General features: G+C 37.8%; 5 protein-coding genes, 1 long non-coding RNA gene and 1 pseudogene across 13 annotated transcripts in view; 4 read left to right on the forward strand and 3 right to left on the reverse strand.

Moving 5' to 3' along the window:
* Positions 241 to 1,913, reverse strand: LOC104758808 (annotated as a pseudogene).
* On the forward strand, positions 2,872 to 3,736 carry LOC109130171. Its single transcript, XR_002036276.1, has 2 exons — positions 2,872 to 2,957; positions 3,474 to 3,736. It is a non-coding gene; the product is annotated as an uncharacterized LOC109130171 (long non-coding RNA).
* On the reverse strand, positions 4,124 to 5,311 carry LOC104760033 (agamous-like MADS-box protein AGL75). The gene is made up of 2 exons (XM_010482884.2): positions 5,301 to 5,311; positions 4,124 to 5,144 (listed from the first exon to the last, which is right to left on the reverse strand). The coding sequence occupies exons 1-2, from the start codon at positions 5,309 to 5,311 to the stop codon at positions 4,124 to 4,126; spliced, it is 1,032 nt and encodes a 343-aa protein (XP_010481186.2).
* LOC104758810 (transcription initiation factor TFIID subunit 7-like) lies at positions 6,918 to 8,604 on the reverse strand. The gene is made up of 5 exons (XM_010481757.1): positions 8,349 to 8,604; positions 7,720 to 7,853; positions 7,510 to 7,629; positions 7,339 to 7,404; positions 6,918 to 7,254 (listed from the first exon to the last, which is right to left on the reverse strand). The coding sequence occupies exons 1-5, from the start codon at positions 8,461 to 8,463 to the stop codon at positions 7,078 to 7,080; spliced, it is 612 nt and encodes a 203-aa protein (XP_010480059.1). The 5' UTR covers positions 8,464 to 8,604; the 3' UTR covers positions 6,918 to 7,077.
* On the forward strand, positions 8,981 to 11,481 carry LOC104758811 (serine/arginine-rich SC35-like splicing factor SCL33). 6 transcript variants are annotated; one of them, XM_010481758.2, is made up of 6 exons: positions 8,981 to 9,059; positions 9,295 to 9,450; positions 9,638 to 9,715; positions 10,454 to 10,624; positions 10,712 to 10,843; positions 10,930 to 11,481. In XM_010481758.2, the coding sequence occupies exons 2-6, from the start codon at positions 9,308 to 9,310 to the stop codon at positions 11,270 to 11,272; spliced, it is 867 nt and encodes a 288-aa protein (XP_010480060.1). In that variant the 5' UTR covers positions 8,981 to 9,059; positions 9,295 to 9,307; the 3' UTR covers positions 11,273 to 11,481. The 6 variants fall into 6 exon arrangements, with proteins under 6 accessions (XP_010480060.1, XP_010480065.1, XP_010480064.1 ...); XM_010481763.2 differs by having other exon boundaries at positions 10,936 to 11,481; XM_010481762.2 differs by having other exon boundaries at positions 10,715 to 10,843.
* LOC104758812 (probable acyl-activating enzyme 18, peroxisomal) lies at positions 11,656 to 15,385 on the forward strand. Of its 2 annotated transcripts, XM_010481765.2 has the most exons (14): positions 11,678 to 12,248; positions 12,344 to 12,473; positions 12,556 to 12,806; positions 12,893 to 13,094; positions 13,176 to 13,216; positions 13,310 to 13,429; positions 13,507 to 13,583; positions 13,662 to 13,882; positions 13,969 to 14,063; positions 14,154 to 14,370; positions 14,458 to 14,583; positions 14,678 to 14,776; positions 14,863 to 15,072; positions 15,168 to 15,385. In XM_010481765.2, exons 1-14 carry the CDS (start codon positions 11,980 to 11,982, stop codon positions 15,282 to 15,284), a joined length of 2,175 nt encoding a protein of 724 aa, XP_010480067.1. In that variant the 5' UTR covers positions 11,678 to 11,979; the 3' UTR covers positions 15,285 to 15,385. The 2 variants fall into 2 exon arrangements, with proteins under 2 accessions (XP_019095240.1, XP_010480067.1); XM_019239695.1 differs by lacking the exons at positions 14,863 to 15,072; positions 15,168 to 15,385 and having other exon boundaries at positions 11,656 to 12,248; positions 14,458 to 14,570; positions 14,678 to 14,748.
* The window catches only part of LOC104758813 (mediator of RNA polymerase II transcription subunit 13-like), a 12,534-nt gene continuing 6,322 nt past the window's right edge, over positions 15,754 to 21,965 (forward strand). Inside the window, exons 1-15 of one of the 2 annotated variants that reach the window (XM_010481766.2) lie at positions 15,754 to 16,014; positions 16,103 to 16,176; positions 16,282 to 16,421; positions 16,504 to 16,590; positions 16,723 to 16,810; positions 16,908 to 16,985; positions 17,255 to 17,332; positions 17,426 to 17,505; positions 18,800 to 18,878; positions 18,975 to 19,301; positions 19,526 to 19,585; positions 19,809 to 20,043; positions 20,204 to 20,252; positions 20,333 to 20,478; positions 20,734 to 21,775. In XM_010481766.2, the coding sequence (XP_010480068.1) occupies positions 15,991 to 16,014; positions 16,103 to 16,176; positions 16,282 to 16,421; positions 16,504 to 16,590; positions 16,723 to 16,810; positions 16,908 to 16,985; positions 17,255 to 17,332; positions 17,426 to 17,505; positions 18,800 to 18,878; positions 18,975 to 19,301; positions 19,526 to 19,585; positions 19,809 to 20,043; positions 20,204 to 20,252; positions 20,333 to 20,478; positions 20,734 to 21,775 (2,587 nt within the window). In that variant the 5' untranslated portion in view covers positions 15,754 to 15,990. Of the gene's footprint in view, positions 16,015 to 16,102; positions 16,177 to 16,281; positions 16,422 to 16,503; positions 16,591 to 16,722; positions 16,811 to 16,907; positions 16,986 to 17,254; positions 17,333 to 17,425; positions 17,506 to 18,086; positions 18,203 to 18,295; positions 18,376 to 18,799; positions 18,879 to 18,974; positions 19,302 to 19,525; positions 19,586 to 19,808; positions 20,044 to 20,203; positions 20,253 to 20,332; positions 20,479 to 20,733; positions 21,776 to 21,965 lie in introns of those variants that run through there. The other variant, XM_019239510.1, reaches the window with a different exon arrangement.

Here is a 21,965-nt window from a genome sequence, read left to right on the forward strand (position 1 = left end):
TAAAATCTTTTTTTTTTTTTTTTTTTTTTTTTTTTTTTTTTTAAATTCCTAGTAGTAAAAGCAGAGTCGAATGCTTGGTTTGTATTCAAAGACACTTCACCTTCAATTTTGTGAAAATATATATGGTTGATTGTTTTCTTTATGATTGTCCATGGAGAATCCTACAAGTTTTAGCTAAAACATTTACAAATATATATGGATGGACACAACCTTGTGAACAATGGGATTGACCAGCTTCAAACATATATCTGAGGTTCACAAAAACAATACAGTAGGATTGTACAAAATTAACAGCAATTTAAAAGATGTTAAAAATTTGTTACGGAACTACGATAAAAATCTCAAACTACTACGGCAGTCTGCCGATATGACTGGCTGCTATATATAATAAACCATGATACAAGAACTTGTTTGGATGAATCAAAAAAATTAAATGTTGGCGAAATCAATGGTTTTCTTCCCGTCGTGACCTTTTCTGAAGAAATGTTTGACGTAATCGGTATAACGAACATCTCTATAAACCGGTTTCTCCCCATTAGCGATCACTTCAAGAAGAGGACCGATCACAGACTCTGGTTTCGGGTTCACGAAAATAGGTATAGAGATTCTGTTATTAGCACCGTTGGCTAAGACACGATGCTCAACACTTTTGTAACGACCGTTACTCATGATTTGCATTGCGTCTCCGATGTTGATGACTAGTGATCCGGAGATGGGAGGCACGTTAACCCATCTATCCGTGGTGAGGGAACGAACGTGGAGACCACCTATCTGGTCTTGTAAGAGGATTGTGAGCGTGGAGACGTCAGAGTGACGTCCAACTCCTACCGTGAGGTCTGGGTTAGGACAAATCGGGTAATAGTTGAGGTTGATACGTGTTGAACCCATGAAGAGTGACTCTTTTGTCTCGTCTATATCTTTCACGTTTAGATTCTCGCCTAGAAACTGTAAGAGTCTCTTCACTAGCGGTTTAGACTCGTTCATGTACTCTAGAGTTTCTTGCCTGACAAAAAAATTTGTGGTAACAATTTGATAAGAAATGTACGTAAAAAGTTTTATAACGTTTGTATCATATTTTACCTGCAAGCGTCAGGCCAAAATTGTGATGCTTCAACTTCAGAGACAAAGATAATCTTTCCACTCGAGAGCTTTCTCAGCATGAGGACTAAAACTTGTACCGTATCTCACATTTGCTGACAAAGAGTTCTCTCTTGACAACTTCCTTTTCTCTTCCACCGGTAAACCAAAGAATCTGTGCGTAGCTGCTTTCATATTTTCAAGAACTTCCATCGAAACGCCATGGTTGATCACTTGAAAGAAACCCCATTCTTCCGCAGCATCACATATGGCCTTCGAGACACTCTTCTCATCAGAATTTGACATGTCGATTACCGGTATGGATTCTTCTGTTTTGTCGTTTACATGAAAGTTGATCAGTCGCTCTTCGAATGGCTGAATGTATTGGTCGGGAAGAATCTTGATTCCGGTTTCAGACAAGCCTTTAACGCCGTTACCTTTGTGGACGACGAAGTTGGTGACTTGGTCTCGGGTTGAGAATTGTGTTTGATGCATTGTGATTTTGTATAGAAAGAGAGTTTTTTAAAAAGTAAATTTTCTTTGAGATAGCCAAGGCTGAAAACTTAGACAAGTCCGTTTTGTTTTTGCCTTTTGGTTTTTCAATTGGTAAAACTTGTTGTGTTAGAGTCAGAGGCTAAATAGAATTTATGATATATGAATACATACAAATATTGCAGAAGATGAAGAGGGACATCATGACAACAACTCCTTAGGAGGCTCTACCCATGTTTTTCGAATCTACATGTATCTTGTTTTCTCGAAATGATGATAGATATGGTTGCACAAATTCAGAATAAGAAAAAAAAGAGTGGTATAGATCATTTGAATATCACTTAAGGCCGAGTGTATATATCTATAGAACTCTACATATTTAGCATAAAACAAAGAGTGTTACTGGCAATATTCTAATAAAACAAAGATAGATAGCCACATAACATAGAGTCCTGCCGTGTGCAAATTTGAAATATATGTTAAAGTTGATAGATAATGGGTGATGGCATAAATAGAGAGATCGGTTTATCATATAACATGTACTTACTTACATGCCTACATGTCGCTTATAAGATGGTGAACGAGTCAAGAAAAACTCGGCACTTCAACTATTTAGTAGTTACTTAAATCCTACTAATAGTGTGAATTAGAATAAGAAAAAAGATTGAAATTTTTTACCTTGAACAACCAAATATACAAGTGTGGGTACTACACAACCTGGTATCAAAACATTCACCAAACAGAGTGTACTTGCAACCTTCAAAATATCAGTAATTGTCTCAATATAAAGCAAAATGTTACTAATCTCCGATTCAATCATGGATAGACAAACGAGTACACATATGGTTTCTCAAAAACATAAACAGATATAGCAAATGAGTGTAGTTGAGTAAACCAAAAGGAATGATTTTTCGACTTACCCATGATTTGAATTAGACTCTTTTCGTCTTTCTCAACACAAAATAATGATCAAAGTTGTCTAATTTTGGTTAAAACCCTTTCAAATTATCAAGAAGCTGTGATTGAAGAAGAAGAAGAAGAACTGAAAACAAACCCCTGAACCAAATCTATGAAATCTAATTTGCAAATGTAATCCCTATATTTTCCATTTCATTGATTTAGAGTCACATAGTTTCCTAAAAACAACAATTTTCCAAATTCCCTTCAAGAACGACATCGTTTCAACAACTTTTGTCTTCTTCAACCTAGTTTTAAATTTTTGGCGGAGGAGGAGGGTGACGACGATAGGACTAGGAGGGTTGTTAATGGGAATTGTAAGATCATTCAGAAGGAAGAGAGCTTCTTCACTTGATATACTCGAGAGCTCCTCGAGACTTCTACAAGGGGCAAAAACTGCAAACCCCATGATGGTTTCCACACCAGAAAAGGTTCCAACTTTGTACTAGTCTTTTTATATCTCTGGTGTTTTGAAAGAGGAGGTCTCACTCACTGTGTAACTTAGAACAGTTGGTTTGAAATTAGATATAGGAAAATATATATTTAACCTAAGGCAGGGCTATTTATGATCACCTTAAGTTTAGGAATATACATGGCTTAAGTTAAGAGACCAGATTCTTTTGGTGGAAAGCTAACAACTTTAACTCAATAGATGATCATTAATAATTGAATGTTGTTTACTTGGTGTTAATCACCAAGTTGTTTTGAATTAGATCTTTTATATGCAACTTTAGCTAAGCTGTTATCAACTAAGTTTCAGTATTTTTACATTGCTGGCTTTAGATACTAGATTCTTTAGGTGGAAAGCTAACTGCAACTTTGGATCATCATTTGAATTTGTTTCTAGACTTAAGTACCTGAAATTGGTGGGAATGCTTACATAATTACATTAAGCTTGTTGTTGTGTGATTCGGCTGCTCTGCTAATGAATATCTATTTGGTTACAGCTGAAACCATATGTATCTCAGAGTGTCGTATACAAGTGAACACAAACGAGTCAACCGAAGCTTCCAAGTAACCATCAGGAGATAGAGGTCAAGGGGAGTGGGAAGCTGCTGCAGACGTAATGGAAGGGAACGAACCATCTGGCATAATAGCAGTATAAAGAGAGTAGTCAGCAGAAGTTGTATATGTTATTGTTACTATTAAAAGATTAATAAACATAAGTTGATGATCACTATGAATCAGTACTGAAACAGAGTTGAAAACAGAGGAGGTTGTTAGATACTTGTCATGATGCGTTATGCAAAATCCCATGTAAACATGTATTAAAACTTCATTAGGCATCACAGTTTTTAGCAAGAAAGAAGTAGACAATGTGTATATTTGGAAACTAATAGACAAGATTGGTTGAATTAAGATATAACAACAACAACAACAAGACATAAAATTGTTATAGCTACCAAATAAAAGAGATGTTTCTAAACAAAAAGTACATAAAGGTTTTTTGCAAATTAATACATGTTGTGTTCATTCTTCAACTAAGATTCTTGAAGTAACGCTTCCTGATTGTTGAGATTTGATGCAGAGACTGGGATCTAAGAGAGATTATTGTCTCCATGGTTATACACAAATAGCGAGAACTGCTGGCTAGGGTTCAAAGATTCTGATCATAACCATAAACTTCATGCTGCATCAACCCAGAGTTACCCATACTAGACATGTTCTGATCACAACCATAAAACTGCTTCTGCATCAACTGATTCAGCCCATAGTTATTCACAGATTCTTGTACTGCTTCTGTGTTTGAGACGCTGCTGCTAATGCTATTGATGTTAGCCATACTAGACATGTTCTGATCATAGCCATAAAACTCCTTCTGCATCCCAAAGTTGTTTACAGATTCTTGTACCCCTGAGTAATGTTCTGTTTCTGAGACGCAAGGATGTTGAAAACTGTTGTTGGTGATGTCACTCATGCATATGTTCTGATCATAATCAGAGAGCTCCTGCTTCATTAACTCATTCTTCAACTGAGATTCTTGAAGTAGCGCTGAGAGATCCTGACTGAGATTTGATGCAGAGACTGGGATCTGAGAGAAAGTATTGTCTCCATGGTTATACACCAGTAGCGAGAACTGCTGGCTAGGGTTCAAAGACTGGGTCTGATGATTCTGAGAGGATGATGAAGCTAAATTCTGATCGAGTAGTTTGCGTTTGTCGTGCGACTCAAGAAGAAATCGAAGCCTTTGTTGGGACGTAGAGAGATTGAGTTCCAAGGACTGAATCAATTGGGAGATTTGGTCGGGAGAGTAGTGATCAGAGATTGGATACTTCAATACATCCACATTCTTCTTCTCCGGACTCGGACTCGTCTTCATCCTCTTGTTCGGATTCTCCTCAAGGAACTCAGAAAGATGTGTGCGTTTTTTGCTTNTGCTTCTCAAGGTTTCGTCTAGCCGACTGTACCTCATAGCCATGTTTCTCACCTTCTCTTTCTCGTTTGGAAACGTTTTTAGGTCTCCTTCAGGTCCGTAGTAGATAACGCACACATCAATTTGACACAAGACAGAGAGTTGTTCTGCTTTCCTAAAGATTGTTAGGAGTCTATTGCTCAAACTCGTTGAAGTTAGGGAGTAAGAAGAAGACGAAGAAGACGAAGAGGGTCGCATGGTGATTCTTGGGCGTTGTGAAAAAGAGAAAAAAGAAAGATGATGAAGAAATATGAAAGGTGAAATATTTATAGAGAGCTAGGGTTAGAAAGATGCGTTTTAGATTTTTCACTCTCTCGCTCATTGAGAAAAAGGAAATTTTACTTTTTTGGTTTTCTTTCACGCTCCCTTCATTAATGAGATTAGAGATTTTCATATCTTCCATATCTTCCATATCTTGCATAGATTGCGTAATTAATAATTTAGCCGTTGGTTTTGATTACAAAAAAAAAAGGTAAATATTTACTTGAAAAAAATCTCATGTATTCCGATTAAAACAATGAGATGTTGATCTTGATCTTTGCATATATATATGCCTTTGATGCACAAGCCACCACTTCTTCTTACTAGATTAACAACAAGTCAACAACACATTGGTCAAGCTCACTTTAGGAACAGAACTTTGTCTTGGTAAGTCTCCTTTGAGGGAGGTTTTGTCTTCCCCTGCTTAAGAGTCTCTTCTTCCACACAGTTTGATTTTCAAATTGTTGTCTGTGTGATGTGATGCTTGAGGGGTTGCCCTGAGCTCGAAGAATTATACATACATCACATTTACATTAGAGATAGAGATTGTGAATTCGACGATCTTTCAGCACTTCACTTTATTGGTTTCTAGCTTTTCTTTGTATTTTTTGTTTTATTTCCCTCTAACTCTGTGTTTTTGTCTTTATCAAAAAGATTAAAATTCTCTGTAACTAAGATTCAATTTATGATGGTGTTTCCTCTGTTTCGTGAACAGCTTCATTACAAAACATGTGAAAGAAAGAGTAGTTTTGGCGACTTTTGTTCAAAGCATCTTTGATCACTGTAAAAAAGAAGAAGAAGAAAAAAAGGTGATATAGCATGGTTCTGTGCCATGAAATCTCTTATACCTTGAAAATTAAATCTCAACCAAGAAATTGTTTTTTTTCGAGTTATCTAAAAGAATGCACATCAAACATCATCAAAAAACAGATGACGAACATCAAAACATTCCGGTTAAAACAATGGAGGGTGTAGCAAAGGAAAAATACTTAGGTTCACCCCTAGGGGTGAACCTGCTTGTTCACCCCCTCTTCTCTCAGCCAATCAGAATCTTCCATCTAATATTTTATTTAAAAATAAATCAAAATTAAATTAAAAAGCAAAACAAATTAAGGAAACAAATTCTGTATACTTTTAATTAAGGAAAGTTAAATATTGGCTTGATTTAGATTTTTAAAATTAGAACAAAATTATATGTCGGTTTGGGTTTACAAATAAAATGATTAGGGTTTAGATTTTACAATTAAAATGAAATTATATGTCGGTTTGGGTTTACAAATGAGGTGGTTAGAGTTTAGATTTTATAATTAGAACGAAATTATATATGTCAGTTTGGGTTCACAAATGAGATGGTTAGGGTTTAGATTTTACAAGTATAACGAAATTATATGTCGGTTTGGGTTCACAAATGAGATGTTAGGGTTTAGATTTTACAATTAGAACGAAATTAGATGTTGGTTTGGGTTCACAAATGAGATGGTTAGGGTTTAGATTTTACAAGTAGAACGAAATTATATGTCGGTTTGGATTCACAAATGAAATGGTTAGGGTTTAAATTTTACAAGTAGAACGAAATTATATGTCGGTTTAGGTTTATTAAAGAGCGGTTTAAGTTTTTAATTTTATAATAAAATATACAGATTTTATTTTCTTATTTAATAAGGGGCTGAATGAATAGATTCACCCTAGGGGTGAACCCAAGTATTGTTCGTAGCAAAGTATCCAAACAACTCATTCATCATCTTTCGTTTTGGTACAATGGCACTTTTATAAAAAAGAAATGAACTGTAAGGGGACATGTTTCTGTGACATGCATCTTTCTTAAACCTTGTAGATTTTTCTAGTATTCATCAAGTGTGATTATATACATAATGAATTCACATTGAATCATCAGAATCTTCTGATTCACTTCTCTCCGGCTCAGCTTCTGCTGGGTTACTACTAGTGCCTGTCTCAGGAGCTTCAGGCTTTTCAACAGGTGTAGGTGAAGAAGATACTTTATTAGTTTCATTAGGAGCATTCTCGTTCGCAGCTGCTTCTTCTTGCTCATTTACCTAAACAAAAAAGAATTCAGACGAATGAAGTTACTAATAAATCGATATTGCCACATCAAAGAAGTAAAATGAAAGTAATCTTACATTTTCTATGGTTCCGCCACTCAAGATATTCAACAAGTCTCTCTCAACCCGCTGTACAAGCTCCGGCTGCAACATTTTGGCAATGACTATGTTAAGTTAACAGAACAGCTATATACAAGAATTAGTGAAGCCTAATTGATGGATTGATAATAATAGTAAATGCAAAATTACATTAAGGTCAGGCTCTCGACGAAATCTTCTCTTTCGAGCATCTTTCATTGGAGGAGTTAAACCATGTCTGTATTCAACTGTATTAGGTGCGGGATCACCCGGCTCCCTAACCATGATCATCTGTGTAACAAATGAAAGCATTCATATTACTTTTTTAAGTCAAAAATTTATAATGTTAGTAAAACAAGGATCGAGTAACTTGATTTTTACCTGACCAATATCAGCAGTTTTGACTAATGCACAATCATCATAAGTTTTAAAAGACTCAACAACAGCAGGAAGATCAAGCAAAGAAGCAGGGAACTCTTCGTTTCCAATCATAAACGTCCCGCTTCTCCCATCCTCTGCAGCAAATTCAATTCACACAAAACCTTAAATATGATTCTCCAAACAACTTAGTCAGATTCAAGAAAGATGCAACAAGAAATGTCTTTCAGCTTCTCTAACAAAACATACAATTCATCAAATTGGTTCAGGAGACAATGCAAATCGATTTATAGACAAAATTTGATTAGTCCCTAATCAGAAATCAGATTCAAGAATGATATATGTCTTTCCAATTATCTAACAACAAATTCAATCCACACAAACCACAATATTAAGTTGCTAAAGGAGACAATACAAACCGATTCCTAGACAAAATATTCAAGAATGTCTCTCCAACATTCAAGAACTCATAACTGGACGCAAGGAGCAAACTTAAAGAACTGAGTATAAGTCCTGAGACTAATTTCCGATGAAAGGACAAAAATTTAAGAAAAAGGAAGAAACTTTGGAGGATGGAAACACAACATAATGTGCCAAAAAAGAGACAAAACCCTAAGAAAAAAAATTGGCACCTGAGAAACACAAATCCAAAGGGATCTCGTCGGAAGTAGAAGCCTCCTCGCTCAAAAGCCTATCAATTCGCTCCGAAACAGACGGTGGAACCCTAAGTATGAACTGTTCTTCCATTAAAAAGGTATGTATCAACGGCTTATAACTCGAAACTCTTCTTGATCTTCGCGAATTGGATTATGCAGAGAGAGAGAGAGAGAGAAAGAGACACGATTGCCTTTGTTTATGTAATGGTTTTTACAAGTTTAGAAGAGAGAGAAAGACAAAACGTTCCAGAAGAATCCTATAAGTTAATTTATTATTTTTATTTTCTCTCCCTTATAAGTTTCAAAATTTATGTTTCGGACCCAAATAGTTATAAAGGTAACAACAAAACCCAGTAGTTGGAGAAACTAATCATCATCAATTTCTCTTAGATAATATTATACCCATTTTGATCCTAAAGAATATAACAACAACCACAATTAGGCCTTGAAAACCTTTAAAAACGGAAGATAATTAACCATAAATTGGAATGGACCATCTATTATATGTAGTTAATCTTTACGGTAAAAATAAAATTTTGAAAGAAAGTTAGGGGTTTAAATGTAAAAGTAAATAGTATAAAGAAACCCTAAGAAGTCGCTCATTGATCAAAATCTTTTCTCCAATTCTCTCTCTCTCTTTGCAGCATCGCTTCTCCGTCAATCGTCACCACCGAACTTTGTTCACTGGTAAACTAAATTTATCTTCTTTTGTTATGATTTAGTTTTCAATTGGAAAAAAATATGATCTTTCTTGAGTAGCGAGTTGTATTTTAGGGATTGGAGTTGGTGATTTCAAAACTATATAGACTAGATTGAATGCTTCTTTGAAGTTGTCTTAGACGCTGGTCCCTCTCTTCCTTGTAAATATCCTACCTTTTTCTGGTGCATGTTCTCATCTTGTTTGTGTTGGCTGAGGTTGAAGAAGCTTCGATTCAATGAGGGGAAGGAGCTACACTCCGTCACCACCAAGGGGTTATGGGAGGAGGGGTCGAAGCCCAAGCCCTAGAGGTCGATATGGAGGTCGTAGCAGGGATCTCCCAACCAGTCTTTTGGTTCGCAATCTACGCCATGATGTCAGGTACATATTTTGACTTCTAAACTGATATAAGACGGGTTCTCTCTGAGTGTATCTTTTTACATTTTTAGGGTTCATGTAAACCATAGTACTTTGTTGTTGACTTTGACACCACCAATCTTAGTGTATCTTCATTTCCTGTCTTTTAGATTAATGAAATTCTTTGCTTACATCTTATCCTTTTCTTCAGGCAAGAAGATCTCAGGAGGGCATTTGAGCAGTTCGGTCATCTCAAGGACATTTATTTGCCAAGGGATTATTATACTGGGTGAGCATTTTAGTAGATAGGACATCTAGTGTTTAAACACTTGATTTTTACATATGTTCTGATTGCGAATAACTCTTTCTTTTCGTCTTCTTTCCACGTTTCTTGAATCTTTTTTTACTACATTTATCTCCCTTTCCTTTTTCCGTTCTTTCATCTCTGTGTGTCTCCTCACGGATATTAGGGCCTTCTGAGAATATTATCAAGTGCGTTGATTTCATAAATCAAATTTAGTCTCCATACATGTTCATAATTTTCTGTGACTTGAGATCATCATTTGTTGAGGTTTTCTGGTGTCGTAGAGGGTGGACTAGTCTTTTTGTATTTCCTTAAGGAGAAGGATACAATTTTTATATGTTGTGAACGCACTATGAGGTGAGTTAATTGAAGTTGTTGAGGTTTAGCAGTGAATTTAAAGAATTGAAGACATCAAAGAAGTAATTAGAGTTCTTATGAAGATGTTCTATATGGTAGTGAAGAGTTGAAGTGAAGTTGGGTTTGTATTCTATATGAAGATGAATCAAGTCTTCAAGAAGTCATCTTTTATACTGACACTTGCAAGGCTAGCAGGCAAGTGCTTGCTTATTTTTTCATGTATACTGATATCTTTTGTTGCAGGGGATCATGTTGTGTGAGTTGTCCTTCAACAGGATTGTGTTGTAAAGTGGTGCATCTTCCTCGTCATTTTGTATGTTTGGTTTCTTGTCTGAGATTTTTTCGTTCTATATGTTTAAATGCCAGGGATCCACGAGGTTTTGGTTTCGTTCAATTTGTGGATCCTGCTGATGCTGAAGACGCAAAACATCACATGGATGGTTATGTTCTTCTTGGCCGTGAGTTGACTGTCGTGTTTGCAGAAGAGAACAGGAAGAAACCGACTGAAATGAGGGCAAGGGAGCGTGGTGGAGGAAGGTGCATGGAGCTTTCTCTTTTTGAAGTATACTGTTTATCATCAAATATTCGAAAAGTTTTTAACATTTCTTTTGTTCGTATGAGCAGCAGATTTCGGGATAGAAGGCGTAGTCCCCCTCGCTACTACTCTCGCTCTCGTTCTCCTCCCCCTCGACGTGGTAGATCTCGGTCACGGAGCGGTGGCTACTATTCTCCTCCCCCTAGAAGACACCACCCAAGGTTTCTACATGTTTCTGTCTGAGCTCGATTAGAAATTTCTCCACCCGGTTGACTTTTGAATGCTCACTAACTCTCTATTGTCACAGGTCCAGGTCAATCTCGCCCAGGGAAGAGCGTTATGATGGGAGGAGGTCATACTCGCGCTCACCAGCCTATAATGGCTCAAGGGGTCGCAGTGTAAGTCCAGCCAGAGGTAAGAGCCACAGCATAAGCCCCAGCCCTAGAAGAAGCATAAGTCGTAGTCCTAGAAGAAGCATAAGCCGTAGCCCTAAAAGAAGCAGGAGTCTGAGCCGTAAGAGAAATAGGAGCTTGAGCCCGAGAAGAAGAAGCGTAAGCAGGACCCCGAGGAAAAGCAGAAGCAACACTCCTGAACAAGCCAGAAGCAGGAGCCAGAGCCCGCATGATGGAGATCGTTCACCAAGCCAGTGATTGATTCTTCACTCTTTTGCTAGTCTTCTCTAGATTATGGTTGTGTTGCGTACCCTTATTCTAAGAAAATTTAAGATAATACTTAAAATATGAGAATTTGATGTATGGGTGGAATTTGGCTTTCTTATATTATGATCTATGGAGCATGTGGGAACATGGTACTGTTACTCTTATGTTCTTTTAAGATATAACCTTGGGTTTTTGTGGAAGTTGCAAGGTTCGTCAGGTCAACCAATCTCTTTAAGAGATCCATTGATTCTATTTAAAAAAAAATGTGTGTTCTGGATGGCTTTGCATAAAAATGTGTCACCTGATAATATATTCAAATCGTGCGTACCTACTTCCTTGGTGAAATGGAATTATTCACAGGAAAATGGTGTGTTTAGTGGAAACGGCCAAGACGGGTAGATTTGGTTTCTTTGATGACTCAAGAACTCAGTAGAGTCAAAGAGACAAAGACTATGGTCCCATTTTACCCGAGGAGTAGTTTTAAGTTTTCTTCATAAAGATCAAACCTTTTCTGTTCTAAAACAAAACAATTTGAGTTTCCTCATTGAACGGACAGTACGGTTTTTGCTATTTCCATTCTTGTCCACATAATCTAACCTACCAGTCTACTACCACCGTTGGCAAGCTTTAAACTTTTTTATGCACCAAATTAAAAGGCGATAACTTGCATAGCGAGAGAGAGAGAGAGATAGAGAGAGATGTGGAAGAGCATAGGAGAATTGAGTTGCGATGATTATGTCAAAGCTGGATTGACTTTGGAAGACGCCAAGGAATTTGAGAAATTGGTGAGTGATGTGATTTCAAAGGCTACAGAGACTGATCCAAGAGATCAATGGAAGGCTTTGGTGGATGAGAGTGTGCTTAAGCCATGGCATCCTCATCCTCTGCATCAGCTTCTCTATTACTCTGTCTACTCGAATCGGGACTCCTCTGTTCATGGCCCTCCTCTCTATTGGTTTCCTTCTCCGTACGTCTCTCTCTCTCTATTTTCTTTCTCATTTCGAAGTTCTGAAATCTCTTTAAAGCTCAGTGTCTTGTCTATATCTTCTTCTGTGTCTTTAGATCTCAGTCAAAATCCACAAATTTGGGGAAGCTGATGGAAACTCACGGGTCAAGGCTTCTTGGTGCTTCATATAAAAACCCTCTTGAAAGTTTTGAACTTTTCAGGAGCTTCTCAGTTGAACACCCTGAAGTAAGCATTGATGTTGAATGTCGACAAAAATGAATCTTTGTGCAAGCTCGCTCTGGTTTGGTTAATTTTATATTATTTTCAGGTTTATTGGTCACTTGTTCTCGATGAGCTTTCAGTTGTGTATCACACTCCTCCGAGGTGTATACTTGACAAATCAAAACCTGAAGGGACATGGCTTCCTGATGCAGTTCTTAATATCGCTGAATGTTGTCTGATGCCTTCAAGCCATCCCAAAAAGGATGATCATAGTGTGGCTGTTGTATGGCGTAATGAAGGCTTTGATGATTCCCCAGTCAATCGTATGACAATTAAAGAACTCCGCGAGCAAGTAATGTATGTATAACATGAAAGTCTTTATCAATCATTGTGTTGTGTGATCTCATTATTAAGCTTCCAGTGGTACATATATACTTGAAAAGGTTGGTGGCAAATGCTATAAGTGGAAGTTTTGCAAAAGGTGACACAATTGCAATCGATATGCCAATGACAGTCGAAGCAGTGATTATATATCTCGCAATCATATTAGCTGGTTGCATTGTTGTCTCCATCGCAGACAGCTTTGCAGCTAAAGAAATTGCAACAAGGTTGAAAATTTCCAAGGCAAAAGGCATATTCACTCAGGTTTGTGACACAGCCTGACTCACATCTTTTCAGCTTGTATTTATCACGTACCATGTCAGATATGTCTGATTGCGTTTTCAGGATTATATACTCAGAGGAGGTCGAAGATTTCCTTTATACAGGTGACAAATTTGATATCTATGTGGCTGATTTTGCAACTCCATGAACAAAAAACATAATTTATATCTTTATTTTTTTTGTTGTTTATCATGTAGCCGGGTGGTTGAAGCTGCACCATCTAAGGTCATTGTCCTCCCCTCTTCAGGGACTGAATTGTGCGTTCAGTTAAGAGAACAAGACATACCATGGATGGATTTTCTTTCCAATGGTCTTAGGTAAATTGTTTATATCTCTACATTTGCAACCACTTGGAGAGAGTGTAGATGAGACATGGCTTCAATTTGGCTTGCAGTGGAGATAACTACTATCGTCCGAGTTATCTACCTGTAGACTCTGTGATTAACATTCTCTTCTCATCTGGAACGACAGGTAAAGGAAAGATGGTCAAATTGTTGTAGACATGTTTAGATACATCTATTGATCCAGTCTTATTTTTTTCTTAATTAGGTGAACCGAAAGCTATACCATGGACACAGCTCTCGCCAATTCGTAGTGCTTGTGATGGATGGGCTCATGTTGATGTCAAAGTTGGTAATATATATTGTTGGCCTACAAATCTTGGATGGGTAATGGGACCAAATCTTATATTCTCCTGCTTTCTAACCGGTGCAACTCTCGCTCTCTACAACGGGTCTCCCCTTGGCCGCGGTTTTGGAAAGTTTGTTCAGGCAAGGCACCTCCATTTGTTGTTTCGTTTTCAATCTTGGTAACATTCGATAAATCCTCACTTACTTGTGCTTCATATGTACTTTAGGATGCTGGAGTTACAGTTCTCGGCACTGTTCCGAGCTTGGTGAAAACTTGGAAGAGGATCAACTGTATGGAAGGGCTTAATTGGACAAAGATAAAGTAAGCAGCAGCAAACCTTGGTTTATTCGGTTTTATATGTTTTGTGGTTTTCGGAGAAGACTTGACTCAGGAGCTATTGTGCTTTGTTAGATATTTCGCCACCACAGGAGAAGCTTCCAATGTTGATGATGTTCTCTGGCTTTCTTCTAAAGCTTATTACAAACCTGTGATTGAAGTCTGTGGAGGCACGGAACTGGCTTCTTCATATCTCATAGGAAGCCCGCTTCAGCCGCAAGCTTTTGGAGCGTTTAGTACACCATCCATGACAACTAGAATTATCATCTTCGACGAAAATGGTGTCCCATATGTAAGAACTGAAACTTTTAGACATTTGGCGGTCTGTTCCAATATTTCTCTAAGGCTGTACAGAGGTTGATTAAGGCTGTTTTTGCAGCCGGATGATCAACCGTGTACTGGAGAAGTTGGTTTGTTCCCGCAGCACCTCGGGGCCTCGGATAGACTTCTGAACGCAGACCACAACGAGGTTTATTTCAAGGGAATGCCAATGTATAAAGAAACAGTGAGTAGTTTTAAGGCTTCAATATATATACAGCTAAACCAAATTGCAAACTGACATCACTTAAATTATTGCTGTGTTCTGTTCCGTTCTGCAGCGACTTAGAAGACACGGTGACATCGTGAAGCGAACGGTAGGAGGATATTACAATGTTCAAGGCAGAGCTGATGATACCATGAACCTTGGAGGCATTAAGGTACTACATTGTATGTATATACACAGATTCGTTTGTCTTGGGAACTTTTCTTAAGTTTCATCTCTTGTATCTATGTTAAAACGCAGACAAGTTCTATTGAGATCGAACGGGTGTGTGATCAAGCTGATGAGTGCATCTCAGAGACGGCTGCAGTCAGCTTAACACCGCCGAACGGTGGTCCAGAGTTGCTGGTCATATTTGCCGTCTTGAAAGAAGGGTTCAAGAAACAGAGTGAAGAAGAGCTAAAGATGAAATTTTCAAGAACCATTCAAAAAGATCTTAATCCTCTCTTCAAGGTAATTTAAAATCTTGATGGTGTTTTCGCAAATTCAAAGATACAAAAAAGAGCTCTTCTCTCTGCTTAAAAATGGATTTGCAAAAAACAATGCAGGTGAGTTTCGTGAAGATTGTGCCTGAGTTTCCAAGAACAGCTTCTAACAAGTTACTGAGAAGAGTCTTGAGAGATCAGATGAAGCAAGAACTATTATCCTTACGGAGTCGAATATAAAGGCCCCTTAATCTGTTGAGTGAACTAATTGATCTACAATCTACATGACTGAGTTATAAAGTAAAAAGACTTGATTAAATCAAATCAACCTGGTCAATTCACTTGAATTCTCTAACCATATTCACGTACTTTTATGATTAAACAGTACTTTGTTGTGTTTGTGCTTGGTGTTTATGCTTATGTGCTTGTTTATACAATTTCACTTTCATGCAAATTTGTAATAATATTACATATCTCCTTAGGACGCGATCGAGATAGAGGATGTGTGCCTTCACCTAAACACTGATGAACGCTTTAACGAATTGGGCCTGACTAAAACACTGTCGTATTTGGGAAAAAAAAGAAAGAAAGAGAAAATAACGAATTGGGCCTGACTAAAACAATAATGGGCCAAGAACAAGAAATTAAGAAATAGGAAGAACAAAAAAAAAAAAAAAACCCTAAAGGGCGCGTTTGGATCTGGATTTATGAAACAATGGACGAGAGATTTCTTGTTGAGATGATTTTTTTTACATGTAATCGAAGATTTTTGATCAAGCAGAGATAAATAAAAAAACCCTCTGCACATCAACAACAAGAGAAGAGAAGAGAAGATCGGAAGCTACAAATTTGACAAAGTCTTCCAATTCCGAACGCTTCCAAGACCATGTTTTTGGTGGTTTAATTTGCACAGAGAAAAAAGGATTGAACTTGTTTGCTCCAAGTGATGTGGACTAATGTTTTCAGAATTGTAAGCCCTTCTTTTTTTCTTCTTTCTTCCATTGTGTGGTTTCGAGAATTGACTTGTTCGTAATACTTCGATTGAATTTTTCTACCAGGGTGGTCTACATAACGTTTCGTGGTTTCAGTTTCTTCCCAGTGAAACTGAGCTGAATCCTGGCTCTGATAGAAGGTTAAAGCTTTTAGCTTTTTTTTTAATCAATGGGTAGTTTTTTTAGTTGTTACTTTAATGTGATGATAGTGTACTAATTATTATTCTGGAGATTTTTTTGTTCAGTTCAAGAGCTGAGCAAAACGATGTTGCAACGTATCTTGTGCTTTCCTCTCATCTTCGGTTGCAGAAGGAAGGGTTTCTTACCACTTGGACCAATTCTTTTGTTGGACCTTGGGATCCTTCTCAAGGTTTATACAACCCTGGTAAAAAGCTCACACTCTGCTTCTTCAATTTTTGTAACTTTATTATAGTTGTGTCTGACCATCCTTCCTCGCCGCTGCTCAGATGAAAAGATTAAGCTTTGGCTTTTTCTACCTGGGCGTCACTCATCAATAACTGATAAAGCTCAGGCTGCTGTCTCAAAGCTTAGAGGTATATTTTTTTCCGTATGATTTTATTACATCGTTTTTCTCCTCAATCTATTCATGATTATGACAGTTTAGTGCACATGTTTGTGGTGTATTGGTATACATGTCCTTACTTTTCTTTTTCTCTTGTTGAAAGTTGTTGCGTCAGGAATTTGGGTAGCACCTGGGGACTCTGAAGAGATATCAGTTGCCTTCTCACAATCTTTACGTAATTGCATTGAAAGGTTAATTTTTTTTTTAATGATCCCCTTCTGGCGTAATGGTTAGATTAAAGACTTAATGGATTGAAATATCATATTAATATGTTTGATATTGCGACAGAGCATTAACCGGACTTTCCTACATGAGATTTGGAGATGTGTTTTCAAAATTCAGCCCTCAAAGCGAAGAATATTTGAGGTATCTGCAACCTCTCTTTCCATCTAAGAGAGACCGTACATTATAATCGCTGAGTTTGTTTATTGACCTTTTACCTTAAAGCAAATATATCTTCTTTTTTTATCGTTTTTTTTTTCTTTGGCTTTTCAACCATATCTCATCCTATAGCTTTTATTCAATATGGGTCTGCGAGACCTTTGTTTCCTGAGTTTAATTCTTAAAATCGAAAGAAGTCTATGATTGGATCTGTGTCTCGTCTCCTGGCTAATGCTCCTTGGATATATATGCAGGAGGGGACAGCCTACTGTTGAATTCATCTTTGCTGCCACCGAAGAAGCAGTTTTTGTCCATGTCATTATATCTGCCAAGTCCGTAAAGCTTTTTGTTATATACGTTCCAAGTTATGGTTTAGTGCTTCTCATAGTTATTGTGAAACTAAACTATGATTTTTATGCTTGAAGGAATGTCCGGACACTTTCAAGTGGCGATGCTGAAAGACTGTTAAAGAGTTCCTTGAAAAACTCAAGTCATAAGCTTCCAGGTTAGTCATTTTTCTATCATCACTTGGAATGCTAAATTATCCTACTACCTAGGATAAATCAAAAGAAGTTGGGAACTAGTTCTAGATGTTAGTTGGCCTTTTCCTGCTTTGTACTGTTCTACTAGCGTATTAATGAGAGCATGGGACTTTTGAACTCAAGTTTCAGTGCATCCACTCCTAAAAGAAGCTAGTGCACTCTTGTACACTTCCTGACTTCTCTTAGCAAAGATTTAGCATCTCATTTTTTTTGCATGGCACAAGAGCGTACCTGTAATATTTTAAAGTATTACATATGATTCTTCGAAGCCAAAATTTTTGAGTTTAGATTCGAAATGATTTGTGCCTTCTTACACATGCTTCAAGANCTTTCCATCTAAGAGAGACCGTACATTATAATCGCTGAGTTTGTTTATTGACCTTTTACCTTAAAGCAAATATATCTTCTTTTTTTATCGTTTTTTTTTTCTTTGGCTTTTCAACCATATCTCATCCTATAGCTTTTATTCAATATGGGTCTGCGAGACCTTTGTTTCCTGAGTTTAATTCTTAAAATCGAAAGAAGTCTATGATTGGATCTGTGTCTCGTCTCCTGGCTAATGCTCCTTGGATATATATGCAGGAGGGGACAGCCTACTGTTGAATTCATCTTTGCTGCCACCGAAGAAGCAGTTTTTGTCCATGTCATTATATCTGCCAAGTCCGTAAAGCTTTTTGTTATATACGTTCCAAGTTATGGTTTAGTGCTTCTCATAGTTATTGTGAAACTAAACTATGATTTTTATGCTTGAAGGAATGTCCGGACACTTTCAAGTGGCGATGCTGAAAGACTGTTAAAGAGTTCCTTGAAAAACTCAAGTCATAAGCTTCCAGGTTAGTCATTTTTCTATCATCACTTGGAATGCTAAATTATCCTACTACCTAGGATAAATCAAAAGAAGTTGGGAACTAGTTCTAGATGTTAGTTGGCCTTTTCCTGCTTTGTACTGTTCTACTAGCGTATTAATGAGAGCATGGGACTTTTGAACTCAAGTTTCAGTGCATCCACTCCTAAAAGAAGCTAGTGCACTCTTGTACACTTCCTGACTTCTCTTAGCAAAGATTTAGCATCTCATTTTTTTTGCATGGCACAAGAGCGTACCTGTAATATTTTAAAGTATTACATATGATTCTTCGAAGCCAAAATTTTTGAGTTTAGATTCGAAATGATTTGTGCCTTCTTACACATGCTTCAAGAAAGATAAGAACTTTTTATTTGATAGAAACACTTCTCACATGCTTATGTTATTCCCACCAGTGATTGTTTCTCCTCATGGAATGCGGGGCAGCCTCACTGGATTCTGTCCTAACGACCTTGTCAAGCAAGTCTACTTCAGGTGCAACTCATACCTTTGCCTTTCAGCGTCCAAGTCGACATTTTTGTGAAGTGCATAACTCTTTTTCTGATGATATAAGATATTTTTCTCACACAGTTCTGGAAACTTAAGGACTTCGAGTGGATATATTGGTCTCCCTTCTCATGTTGGTCGTGGGTCCCGTCTGATAAATGGCAATCATTCATACGTGGAAGTTACACTTGGTTGCTGCCAAAATAGAGATGACAACACAAGTCAAATGAATTCGACCTTTGCAGTTAACTTGCCCCATAATCAGTGTCCTGAACCTTCTGTTGGGAGTAAAGATCACCGGAAAGGACAACCAGATCCTTTATCAGTGTGTGAAAAAAAGTTCATATATCCAGCTGAGGCAGTGCTTGTGCCGATCTTACAGTCGTCATTTGCTAAGTTTTCTTTAAAAAGGTAAACCGACTAGGTGAGGAGGTTATTTAGAATTTGTTGACTACTTAACGGTAAGATCCAGATTGGGTTTTTGTTGAGTTTCATAAATGAATTCAGAAAATAGACTCTGTAGGGTCATAGTGAAACGGTTTTTTAGGAATTGTTTCAGACCCATGTTAAGTAGACATAATACTTCTGATATTTCCTCAGCTTGGAGCTGATGCAAGGTGAAATCATACTTGCAGATTTTGGCTTCAAAATTGGATAGGCCCGTCACTGGCAGGCTCGTCGTTATATATGCACTGGTGAGTCTTTTTCTTTTATCTCGTCTACATTTTGAACATTTTGAACATCGAAGGAAACTCGTTAACCAGAGGTCTATGGTTTGTAATCCTCATGATTTGAAGCTCCATAGGAGTGAATCTGTGGCATTTTGGAGTTTTGTTCCAATATTATGCTTAACGATTTTATTTTCCATTATAAAAGTCTGTTCATGATCCCTAAACATTTGAACTTTACTTCATGCAGGGCTGGTGATTTTGACTTCCTTGGAGCGTCTGGAAATAAGAGTGATGGGTTTTATGAAAAAAGTGGTTACAATAGCAGTGGTAGTAGCCGTAATAGCAGCATTAGTTCAACAAGTAGCGCTTCTAGCGGAAGTGGCTGGAGGATGACTTCAAGAACTGGTGATCTTGACGCTGATGCAGATTCTTTGACGTGTAGGCAATCTGGTCTAACTTGTAATGATGATCGCTCAAAAATGGTATGACTTATATCTATGGAAAGGGTGGCGATTGCATTGTACTGATGAGGAAATTGAATTGTCGGTTGTAGCATGAACGTGCTTGTTATAATAAAGCAACATCATATATTGTTTTCCTTATTATATATAATTTCATGTGCCTGAATAAATTTCTTTGCAGGGTTCAAAGCGGCCGCGAACAGGGATGGCAGAGTCTTCCGGTCATGTAGGTACTGTCACTAATGCACCTATTCAAGAAGCAGATAAGTCAGGAGTTGATTACACTAAAACTAATAAGCTGCTGTTCCAGGCATCGAAAGTGATCAAATTGGTTGGGATTGGGATGATGTCGATGATGATGATGACAGAGAAGGTGGCATGGATATCAGGGCACTTCTTTCAGAGTTTGGAGACTTTGGTGACTTCTTTGAGAATGATGCATTGCCTTTCGGGGAGGTAATTCCGGTTTTCTGTTGTTATCTATCATAATAATCAAGAAACTATTATTTGCATTCCTTATGCTGGTGAACGAAATGCAGACCTTGCATAAGCTCCGATATCTAGACTGTACCCCAGAGATGTTTGGGAGGAAGGGTTGTTTGCTTCCCTTTCCCCATTCCTGTCACAGCTCTTTTTGTCTTCGCTCATATTGCCTTTGGTGTTTAAACCTTATCTATCTAATTAATCACCTTATTTCTTATGTTTTTGTAGCCACCGGGAACTGCAGAGTCGCATGCGCTCATGATTCCTCCAGAATCTGCTGATGTAGGTTCCAGTCCAGTTGATATGATGGATGTATCAGACCAAATCGTATTGCCTGTTGGGTTTTCCTCTTTTGAGAGCTTTAATCCTGTTCCTCCTATCATAGATGAGTGCCTTATTAAAAGTCAAGATGTTCCCAACAGCAGTATCACCTCAGTTCCGTCAAATCAAATGTCAATCTCTTCTACTGGTGAGTTCGATCATTTGATGAAAGCAGAAGCTATGATGACCTTTGCCCCTGAGTATGGAGCTGTAGAAGCACCTATGAGCGAGATTTCCTCCACGTTTTTCAAAAGCCCATATCTTCCCAAATCTCATAAAGTGGAGAGTTCAAATTCAAGAACGAGTAATTATGTTTATGGAGCCACACCACCTGCCACTGATTCTGATGGAGCAGCTGATAAGATTTTGTACGGATCAAAAGCATGCATTGGTAACAACGATGGCAGAACTTTGTTTAGTTTGAAGAAGCATTACACTCAAGTGGAGGGTAGAAAGGACCAACTACCTACTGTTATGAGTGACAACAATAGTACAAAGGAGGGTGTCTCTCAATCAAAACATTCAAAACATAGTTCTGCTAATGCTGTTAAGATTGTGCAGGGAAAAAAGACTGATGGTATAACTGCTGTTGTTAGTACGTTATTATCTTCAAAGACCTTGTTGGCAACAGACGTAGGAAGCGTTATGTTCCAAGCTTTCATGTGTAGGATGCGGCACATAGCCACTTCTTCAAAGCTTAGTTCACCTGTTAGTCTGACTAGGCTTAGTGGAAACTTTTTTCTGAACCAGCTGCCAAATGAGCCTAGTACTCTCACAGACAACATATCTGCAAGGAATGAGATATATAAGAAAGATATACCTACCAGAATAGCTGGAGGTTTTGACGGAGGAATGTTAGATAGCCACATGAGTGCACCAGTTGGCGTATGGCGGACTGTTTCAGTCCCAAAAACAGCAAAACCTGCTAGTTCGCCAAATATTGAAGCAGGCTCATCCTTGCCCCATAGTTCATTTAGCGAAGACAGCTTGCTTTCTTATGGTCAAAGGCAGCCACTGCAGGAACTCCTAGATGGAATAGCGTTACTTGTACAACAAGCTACTTCTTTTGTTGATTTAGCTCTGGATTCAGATTGTGGAGATGGACCCTATGGCTGGCTTGCACTGGAAGAGTTGTGGAG

The sequence above is a fragment of the Camelina sativa genome, chromosome 17 (genome assembly GCF_000633955.1).
Source record: "Camelina sativa cultivar DH55 chromosome 17, Cs, whole genome shotgun sequence".
NCBI lineage: Eukaryota > Viridiplantae > Streptophyta > Magnoliopsida > Brassicales > Brassicaceae > Camelina > Camelina sativa.